At 44.9% G+C, this 10,764-nt stretch overlaps 1 protein-coding gene across 2 annotated transcripts in view; it reads left to right on the top strand.

The window, feature by feature from the left end:
• Window positions 1-7,703, top strand: part of LOC119582557 (serine/threonine-protein phosphatase 6 regulatory ankyrin repeat subunit B-like) — a 12,391-nt gene extending 4,688 nt beyond the window's left edge. Inside the window, exons 2-8 of one of the 2 annotated variants that reach the window (XM_037930907.1) lie at window positions 2,301-2,349; window positions 2,646-2,958; window positions 3,501-3,907; window positions 4,113-4,424; window positions 4,537-4,827; window positions 4,941-5,351; window positions 5,791-7,703. In XM_037930907.1, coding sequence (XP_037786835.1) covers window positions 2,326-2,349; window positions 2,646-2,958; window positions 3,501-3,907; window positions 4,113-4,424; window positions 4,537-4,827; window positions 4,941-5,351; window positions 5,791-7,473 — 3,441 coding nt within the window. In that variant the 5' untranslated portion in view covers window positions 2,301-2,325 and the 3' untranslated portion in view covers window positions 7,474-7,703. The remainder of the gene's footprint in view (window positions 1-2,300; window positions 2,350-2,645; window positions 2,959-3,500; window positions 3,908-4,112; window positions 4,425-4,536; window positions 4,828-4,940; window positions 5,352-5,790) is intronic. The other variant, XM_037930908.1, reaches the window with a different exon arrangement.
• The last annotated feature ends 3,061 nt before the right edge of the window (window positions 7,704-10,764 follow it).

Below are 10,764 nucleotides of genomic sequence, written 5' to 3'. Positions count from 1 at the left end.
ATTTCCACTCTCCCAGCAATCTCAACTTCAACACCTCTACCCCCACAACCTCCAACATCAAAAACCCCATCCTCCCTTTATTAATACCTTACAGCCTTATTGCCCCCCTCCCCATAACACAAACCTTCCTTAACCTACTCCATCTTCGTCACGCCCCCGCCCTTCGACTCCCCCTATCTTACAACAATTTTGAATACCCTCTTCAGCGCAGCCAAATGGGACGATTTTCGTGATCCCTCCCACAGCTCCCTACTCTGACAACACCCTTCTCTTCCAACAATGTCTCCAAAAACAAGTAGGTAAAGTCTCTTTCCGTAGCGACCCGACCGCTCCCGTCTTGTCACAGTAACATCCGAAAAACAAGCTGTAGCCTTAACAAAACTTAAAAAGACCTATATGTAACCCATCCCTTTCAGAACCCCATCCAACCTCAATACTTGCAACCCGGAACAGTTCAATCTCCCCAGCAAATTGCCCAATCTTAACAAAGATTGGTCAGATTGTGGAGAAGATCTACTTGCCTGTCTCACAGACTATGATGCAACATTATACAATGCTACTCCATTCCCCCAGAGGTCATCCGAAAGAAACCCACTAACATAGCCAAAAATTTCCTTCCGTAGGCATGACCCTTTCCCTTTTTGTCTACATAGGAGGAGATCCCTCCCTGTCGTCCATACCAAACCCCCTCCACGTCAGTGCCAAAATTGTTGGCGTCTAGGGAACCCAGCCAAACATTGCCGTTCCCCCAGCCAGATGCCACTATGTGCCCAACCTGGCCATACCGATTAACTGCCCTGCACAATCACGCACATGTGCCAACTGTGGCGGCCCCCATAATGTATTTTATAGGGGTTGTCCCACCTATAAATTTGAGTCTGAGGTAGCAACTCTCAGATTCAAACTTGGACTCACACTACGTGAAGCCAGACAGGAAGCACGTCGACGTGGTTTCTCCCTTACTCCTTACTCCAGTAATACTGCTCATTCTACCAATTCTCCTAAACCCACCCCCCCTACACCTAACCCCCCCTCTTCTACCTCCTACCTTCCCCAGTCAAACTCTTTTGCCATCCTAAATCCAGACACTCCAATCTCTACTACAGATACTTCAATCACCACTACAATCCCAACACCTTCCCCTCTCCCTCCTTGCACTACCCGTAACAGACAGAACAAACGTTCCACCCCCTCTTCCCCTACCACACAATCACCTCGACCTTCCTTTGCTCCTATGCTTGAGACACCAGTCTTCTCTTCCCCCCCTCACAAGAAATCCTTTATCCCCAAAACTCCCGAAACCAACTCAGAAGAAGAAACCATTGAAAATATTCAAGATTACCTAATGAAAACTGACACTCAACCTCCAAATCTTACAACTCCTGCTCCTTCCACACTCCAAGTAACTGCTGATATCCATCCTCCTAACGATATCCCCCCTACCCCCTATCCTCCTACCCCCTCCCAACACAGCCCATCCCCCCCGACCCCAACCCCGCCCACATTAACCCTCCCACCATCCCCTCTATCCCTTCCACTCCCTCCTTATACACGTGAATCCCTTATGTAACTCATTAACTCTCATAAAGTCAATACACACCACCAGACACTCCAATCCCACACAACCTACTGCCGTGCCCACGTTTTGAAACAACTCATACCTCTGCTTTCCCCCACCTATCCCCCCTTCACCGACCTCCCAACCTATCAGACATCCTTACAGAATCCCACACTTTTTGCTTCAACAACCTATTCTCTTTCCTCAAACGCATACATATTCTTCATCTAATTTAACTCCTTACCATACCCGACCCTAACCCTTTCACTCACCAATTCCTTTGCCCAGCTTAGACAACTAATCACTAACTCAACCACCCTTCCCTAACATTAACTATAGTGCTACATGACCTTAGATGTCTAGCACATTTATCTTGCTTTTAACCATTAACCATTAACCATTATTTATTTCGTCGCTTATGCCATGTTTGTGCTACCAGAAATTAGCTATGCGCAGTTAATACTTGCGATAACTTAAGAACTAAAACAAAAACAAAAACGTACGACTCGCAGGAAAACAAATAAAAACAAAAATGTCAGGACAGATTTTCCTCTTTTTTTCTTTATCACGGTAAGTAAGGCACTGAACTGTGGCTTCCTCTACTGGCCACATGACCTGGAATGAGGTATGAGGTATGTAGACCAGGCGGATCCCGATCCTTGATGCAGTTCCGTTTCAACAAATAGACAGCAAAGGGACAGAATTGCCCAATACTAATACACTTTTTTATATATTATTTCAGATATCTAAAATGAAACAGGCGCAGAATGTCTGAGTCCGAAGCAACAAGAGTAAGTAACACTTTGTTTTCTTGACCTTCATATGGATTCTATGATGAGGATAAGGCGATGAGTCTGATGATGCCACATCTCTTATAGTGATCAAGCTAATGTTGTAAGTAATAGTGAGGATGATTAAGTAATAGTAGTGAAGGAAGGGCAATGACTTCTATATTAATATTAAAAGCAATGATAACGATAAAAATACCAATAATATCATCAATATAAATGGTAGTAATGAATAGCAATGCCTAATTAAGAATAAAGATCTATATGACACGGCCACCTATCTCCCTTCCCCCCGGCAGAGACTGGCGGCTGCTGTCGAGGCGGGTGACGAGGAGGCCGTCTTGGCGGCGCTACGGGAAGGGGCAGACTGCGAGTACCTGTGTCCCCATGACGACCCGGACTGCCACGGGGGAACGCTGCTTTTTAAGACCGTTGTAAGAGGTCACACCCATTTAGTCCCAGTACTAACAAGGGCGGGTGTGAATGTCAATGGGCGGGGGAAGGTAGGGTACACGCCCCTCCAAGCCGCTGCTGCCTGTGGCGGTTCCTCGATCATTCCCTTCCTGGCAAAGGCTGGTGCGGACATCGACTGCATGTCCACCGGAGGTTTCGGTGAGCACATAATGCTCTCGTATGCTTTCGTATGTTTGACCGGGCTTTTCTATAGTTATACATCCTCTGCAACCCATATGTTTCTCTGGTTGTGTAAGATGGAATAATGCAGTATCTTATTAATATGGGTGCCCAGCTTTCTTTTCTTACAAGGATTCGAACTGACTCAATGCTACTTATATCCAGAGAGAACATTACTACAGAAACTCGGTCGTAGTTATACAGATAAAGATGAACTGTGAATATTGTGTTTTATTGTACAATTTCTTCTATATCACCTTCAGATTTGAATCTTATGGCCGAACTTTAACTATTGTGATATATTAATCAGGTATAAAGTTGACATATTGATACATGGCATATTTATGATTCACCTCACTTTTCTGTTGCTCAAGGAGTTACCATATATCAAGCAGCAGGAGTGGAATATTGTACTTACTGGAATATTGTACATAATTTTCCACACAGAATACACAACTGTTTGCTTAAAGGCCAATCTTTATAACTGCTGGATAGAACACAAGTAAATCATTATTTTCCAGCCTTCACCGCCATGCATATGGCAGCATATAGAGGCGATGAAGCCGGCATCGCTGCCTTGCTCGCTTCGGGCGCCAACATCGATGTATGCACACCAAGGAAATTCACGCCCCTGCACACTGCTGCCCAACATGGCCACGATCACCTGGTAATTCTCCTCATCGAGTCTGGCTGTGACCGTCATGCCCGGTCGTCTACGGGTATGACAGCTCTCCACATGGCAGCCATGCAGGGCCTCAAGAGCACGGCCAAGCTGCTCCTCAAGTATGGGCTGGACCCCAATGCGCGAGATGAGAATGGGCACACTCCAGATAATTGCGCAGATGTGTGGGGGATGAACGACATCCGCTGGTGGTTCCTGAAACTCCAAGACTCAAATCCGACATCAATACCCAGGAGGAAACTGCATGTAATGTAGCCCTTTATTATGACAATGTCGGTGGGGTTTAGATATAGTTATACTTATGCTTTATCTCTCTGATGTCTAGTATTTTTATGAAGATATCTCATAAAATTTAATTCAAAGAATATATTTTTTGATAGATCAGAAATATTTATTTGACCATTTATGGTTGATATTGAACTTATCATGAAAAGAACTTTGATACTTGCAGGCAGATAGCCAAGAGGTATATGAATATGACCATGGGAAGCTGAGTTCAAATGTGCGTGCGCTGGAGTGGTTTATCCTCAAGGATGTAATTCCCAGGACCCGTGATGGCCATTACCAGGATTCCCGCGGACACACCTTCCTGCATTTGGCTGCCATTTTAGGACACCAAAAGACAGTTAAGGTCTTGGTTGAAATGTGCGGCGTGTATCCTGGGGTGCTCACCCACCGAGGCCAAACAGCAGACGAATTGGCACGCCAAAATGGTCATTTTCAAGTTGCAGAAGCTCTTATCCAGGCTAGGAAACGAGATGAGGTATGTTGTGTCAATGTTGTGTGTCTAGAATCAAAGGTGAAGGGTTTAGAAATAAATGTTTGTCATCTGTCACATATACCGACAGCAGAACTAAAGTTTGCTTGCCTATTAGACAGGAAAAAGTCAAGAGGAGTTGTATGGAGAGCTGCTAGTTGTAATCAGCACTGGTGATGATGTCAAGAAAGCATCTGCACTAGTGAAGGCAGGTGCCCCTCTGGAGCCCACAGGAGAGTACAGTACCCACAGCCTTGTTCTCGCAGTCACATCCAACCGGCCGAGGATTGTTAGTTTTCTGTTAGCTGCCGGGGCGTCTGTCAACATCACGTTTCACCGACTCAATCTAGTGCAGGTCGCATGGCTATCTCCTGATGTAACCGCTATGGTCAGCATGCTCATCACCAGGGTATATATCCTTTTTCATTTTTTCTTTACGAACTTCAAAATAAACATGGATAAAGTCAAGTACTCACAAAGGTGTGCAAATTACTCACAGGTAATCCTTTACTTCTTGTCCAGCACATGGAGAATGTCTTGCAGGAAGAAAAAACACACTGTGAATCCGCCGAGTTGCGTGATGGCATTGATTGCTTGCTAAACGCCTTGCGGAGTCGGACACCATGGAAGGCAGCATGGCCCACTCAGTCATCAGGCAAGCCACAGCAGCAGCAGCTCCTCACCAGCCTCATGGTCGAAACTGCACGGACCAACTGTACCTTGACGGCCCTTTTCCTACAGCAGGCGGGAGCACTGGCTCACGGGAACGATATGTGCAGCGGGATGTCTCCCATGGCGGCGGCAGTTCAGGAGGGACACGAGAGGTTCATTCACTTCATGGCCAAGACCACGGCCAGTCTTTACATTAAGGACACTACTGGCCAACTTCCACGGGATTTGCTCTCACCTTCCCGAAGACAAGAGCTGGAAAAGGTAAGCCAAGGGATTCCTAGCAAAGTCACGGTTCTAGGTTGAAAATCAGTAAGTAATCATATTCAAGAGCACCTATAACCAGTAGCTTAGGCTTGTTTCTCTTTATCATGTCCTTTGTAGATCAGATGCATGGGCTACATGAATTTACTAATTATGCATTGCATTATATAAACACAAAGAAATTTTGTTGAAACCTGCATTTTTCACTATTTCTTCTCTTTTCAGTAGCATTTAGAACCTTTTGATTGGCAGTTATAAAGAATTGTAAACACATTTCTCAAATATACAAGAAACTTTTAAGACAACATTGCAGAGTCTAAATTCAAAAGAAACAAATATTAAGACCATCTCTGTTTAGAATATTTTGTTCCTGGTTTATAATTACTTATAGCATTTAGAGAGGAGGGCTTATTAAGATAATCATGGATTATTCATCCAGATGATTTACGAGCAAGAAATGAGAGTGTTAAATCATCAGGAGGAAAAGACAAAGGACGAAGAAGATAAAGAGCTTTTCAGGAAGATCCAGGACCTCCATCATGACCTGTACCAAAGGCACCTGATCCCTGGAGTCACCCTGTCAGAGACACCTACATATGAAAAGACCATTGTAAGAAGAACGCTTCTGGTGGCGTCGCAACTTGGCCTCGTGCAGCTTCCGTTTATTTTGATAACGAAGGGGCTCATTTCGGTGAACGAGGAGGTTGATCCCATCACAGGGACGACTGCGCTGCATCAGGCTACTGCTTATGGTCACAAGAACCTGGTAGCCTTCTTACTGAACCTTGGAGCCGACCTCACCTGTAGGGACACTGGAGGACACACACCTGCACACTTGGCAGCCATGTTTGGTTACTTGACCTACAAACAGCTGTGGTCACTTCAGCTGAGAGAAAAACTAATTTGCAAGGCAGGGACTACACCTTCAGATATATATCGGAACTTCGGCCTTTACTTGAAGAAATATCGTAAGTCTGGGGAAATAAATGACCTTCCAGACACAAACGACCCACTAATGGTGTTCCAAAACCACTTTCATTCTCTCACGTTACCCAAACTCACTGAAATGACTGTAGAAGATTCAGTGAATTTCAGTAGTGGTGAGGCGGCTGAAGTAAAGAACGCAGTCATGGCCGAACTTGAGATCATCAAAGGAAAGATGGCAGAAGAAAACCCAGTGTTTAACGGGAGTCTAAAACTCCTGGGGAGCTCTCGAGACAACACTCGCCTTTTTGCCCCTGATGAATTCGATGTCAATCTGGTCATCTCACACCTTCCGGAAGTGAAGGTGGAAGTTTGTGAATTGCCAAAGCTCAAGGCCATTGCAAAGGGACATAAACTATGCATCAAAGTGGAAAGTGAAGATCCAGACTTTGAGAAGAATCTTGAAGCCACTGTCTGGAAGAACACTTTCTACAATTTGATGTATGAAGCATTGAAACACCACCATTTTCGTGATCCTCGCCTCAGCCTCGTGCCTCCAGGGGTGACAAGGACCCAGGTGGGTGTGGCGATCCAAATGGCGTGGCAGGGATCCGAGTATCCCCTTCTCCTGATTGGTGTGGATCTCGTCCCTGTCATCGCTACTCCTTGGCCGCCAGACTTCCCCAAGCCGTATCTCACCCCGTTACAAGCAGATAAGGAGACACTGGGCATCACCAACATAGAGGACTCTCAGTGGAGGTTTTCCTTCGCCGAAACCGAAGCAGTCATCCTACAGGACCTCTCTCCTGAAGAACGGCGAGTCTACATGACCTGCAAGACACTCCTGTACACTTTCAAGGCCGAGCGTTGGATGCCTCGCGAAGTCAAGAACAGATACAGCTGGTGGGACTGTCGGCCGTGGAAGATCGCCACCCCACCTGGCTTCGCCCTTAAGAACTGCTTCTTCATGCGACTGGAAGAAAAGAGAAGGCGAGGAGAAAAGTGGGAGGAAGGTGCCCTGGTCAGCCTAATGGCAGACGTCTTCCGTCTGATGTGCCATCACTTCCAGAAAAATGGAGATGAAGCAGCTTATTTGGTGCCTTCGAAAGTACCAGCCTATTTCGGCGGGGATTTTGAGAAGCCAAAAGTAGGCTTTGGAGCTGTGCAGATCGTCAAGTTCCTGGAGTCTATCATGTAAGTTTCTGTGTATATATATATATATACGACATGCAATCTATCACACACGCATGCATGCACACTCACACCTATAGGCACTCAAAGATGCGCACACATGAAATTGCTGAATTGCATGAATATTTCTACTTAAACAGCTATAAAGGTATACTTTCAATCTGCATTTTTCTGAGATCGTGCTAGTATGGAAATAAGTCAATATTAGTAATATATTAATAAATGAATAGGTTATTCCTCATGGTATTTTTTTCTATCCTTCATTTCAAATGTTGCCAGTACTCATCACAAAAAGTCACATGTTCTATGCGAGTTGGAAAAAGAGACTAAAAAGTCACACACATGGTAATATTGTCCATTACAGGTCGGAGACTAACTATAAGTAACAGAAAATCTGGTGCGCATATGACAATAAAGGGGTTTGAGTAGCAGAAGCTGATATGTTTTATATGAGTGGGTAGCAGAGCTAACCAGTCTGTATAATGGCAAAAAAGTTCACTACAGGTCGGGGATTATATGGTAACAGAAAATGATAAATCTGGTGTGTACATGACAATAAATGTCGGAGATCAGAAGTATTGCAACTTCAAAAAGCTTTTATATTTTCCATTTCTTTGAATTCCTGTTGTCTTTAATATAACCCTATGGATAATGTCTGATATATAATCTGAGTTAACTGGAACATAATGGAATATATTGGTTAGTGTGGGTTGTGATAATGAAATGAGTTGTGATACTGAAGTGAGTTGTGAGTGCCATATTGGTGCCATTATGTACGGGTTATGATGACAGTATTATCATATGTATATTGTGATAATTATATGATTATGTTACATATACTGCCTTTTATGTGATATGTTACACCATGTGACATATATGAGATTATGTCTAGTTTATATTGCATATCATCTATGTAAAAGAGTGAGATTCTCTGTACGATTTGTAGAATACAATATTTTATATTGTCTCTGAAGTCATACGTCTGGCAGTAGCACTCTCAGGCAGAGCTTGGCATGTGGGGCTGTCAGAGCTGATCTCCAATGAACTTACTCTAGTTTCCATTGGTGTATTCTTCACTCTCAAGCATCGTAGAGAAACACCAAACATATATGTGAATATAACACAGGGAGTATGTGAACATGGCGCAGTGATCTTGCAGATTCAGTTCTGACACCTGCCCCATGCCTCCTCCACCCTCGTGGCACCTCAGTAAACAACCCACCCATTATTGTAGTGAATTGTGGTGATATAGGGTAGAGTTGTGCAGTGCCTATAATGTTCAGTGCAGTGTTTAATGTACTCAAGGGACATTATTAGTTGCATAAGGGAGTCGAATCGAAGCATATTGAGGTTTTGTAGGAGTGAGGTATATCACATCGCTGTCTACGACACTTTGTGAGTGCCTGATTCTCTCGCCTCGCGGCTTGCCTACCCGCATGTGTCCGCCGTGACATCATTGCATTGCCACCATGCACACGAATGCTCACACACTCGCTCACTCACACTACACTGACGTATTTTCACCGGATTTTAGCCGATTTTGCTGTATTATCTTGACACCCTTATCATGCTACAATGGGTAAAGGAAAGAAACCGTAAGATGCCAGTAAGAGCGACCCTGAGATACCAGGCTTGAAGAGTCTGAAGGAGCCAGTGCCAGCACCCCTCCTCTCACAGATGTTGCTACATTGCTCCAGTGGATGATACAGAGGGATGAAAAGAGGAAGCCCATTGGAAGGAGGAGGAAGATCATTACAGACGAGAGGAAGCCTGTCGGAAGGGAGAGGAAGATCATTACAAGTGAGAGGAAGCCCATCGGAGGGAAGAAGAGGAAGATCATTACAGATGAGAGGAAACCCGTCAGAAGGAGGAAGAAGATCATTACAGATGAGAGGAAGCATGAGGAGGCTGCCCATTTCCAGGAGCAGATCCTTTGCCTCACTCCCCAGCAGCCCATGGCTTCAACTGTGAGTTCGCCAGTGAGCAGTTCTGCTGCGTCTAATGCTTCTCACACGCCGCCGACCACGAAGGCAACAATACAGCCTCTGAAATCATTACCAGCAGATGTGGTAATTGTTTTGAACTTACCCAGAAGCTCATTGAAATGGACTGCTCGGTGACGTTGCAGGATGTTTTGGAGAAATGCAGGTCTCATGAATCATCAAGGACTGTATCATCTGCTTTGAAGGACACAGTTTCATCACATGCTGTTTCTCGATATAAAAGAGAAAAAGGCTGCTCTGCAGTAGAAGTCTAAGATGAGGCCTGGCACACCTCTGCCCAATAAAGCCTGCAACTGCTGTGATCATCAACATGAGAAAGGTCTATGCAGGGCCACCACTTCCACATGTGCTTGTGGCAAGAAAGCCCATTGGGCTAAGTGTCCTGTCAGGAATGCCAGATGCAAGGTATGCTATCGGCAGGGACACTATGATAAATGCTGCCCAAAGAAAAGGAAGGCTATAAAAAAAAAAGAGAGAGAGAACACCAACCAGAACTTTCAAATAGTAAGTTCTGTATCCCCAGCATTGCATGCCAGAAGTGTCACCTCTACTGCATGACCTAAACCTCATCCTTCCCCTAAAGTCCACATGTCAATTTGGCATGATGATTCAGTGGGTAGTCTTGCCATCATCCCTGACACGGGTTAAGACACAACTGTCATTGGACTGTTAGTAGTCTCGGCCTTTCAAAGGAAAACTTGGCACCACCGGCAGAGACAGTATACTACAATGCATATGGGCACAGCAGCTTGATCACTTTGTGGAATCATCACCTATGGTGACCGTTTGACTACTTGTTGGATTGATGTCCAGTCTTTGCTTACAACCCCGCTGCTTTCTTGGACAGAGTGCAAAGATTTGGGGATTATTCTGGACTATTTCCTCAGGCAAATATCAGATGTACACATGGCCAATAAAGTCCATGGGCTAGATAGTACACCAATGTCTAACCCTACTCAGTTGCTCCCATTACCTGGACCAACTGAAGTCACCTGAAGAAGCAAGGAAGTATTTCCTGCATCAGTATGCAGATGTCTTGGTGAAGAAGGACGACTTGCTGTCAGAGCCACTCAAGACGATGGTAGGCCCACCCATGAAAATTCATCTGCGGGAGAGTGCCACGCCTTTCGCGATCCACACCCCAAGAATGATTCTGTTGGCTTTTCAGGAACCAATGAGAAAGGAGCTTGAGTCATTAGTAACCCAAGGCATCGTGAAGCCAGTGGAAGATGAACCATCAGAATGGTGTCATCCTATGGTTGTTGTTCCAAAGGCAAATGGTGGTGTTTGCATTA

The sequence above is a fragment of the Penaeus monodon genome, chromosome 16, assembly GCF_015228065.2.
Source record: "Penaeus monodon isolate SGIC_2016 chromosome 16, NSTDA_Pmon_1, whole genome shotgun sequence".
Taxonomy (NCBI): domain Eukaryota; kingdom Metazoa; phylum Arthropoda; class Malacostraca; order Decapoda; family Penaeidae; genus Penaeus; species Penaeus monodon.
The sequence above is the reverse complement of the archived record's forward strand: the minus strand, read 5'-3'. Positions and strand labels throughout refer to the sequence as shown.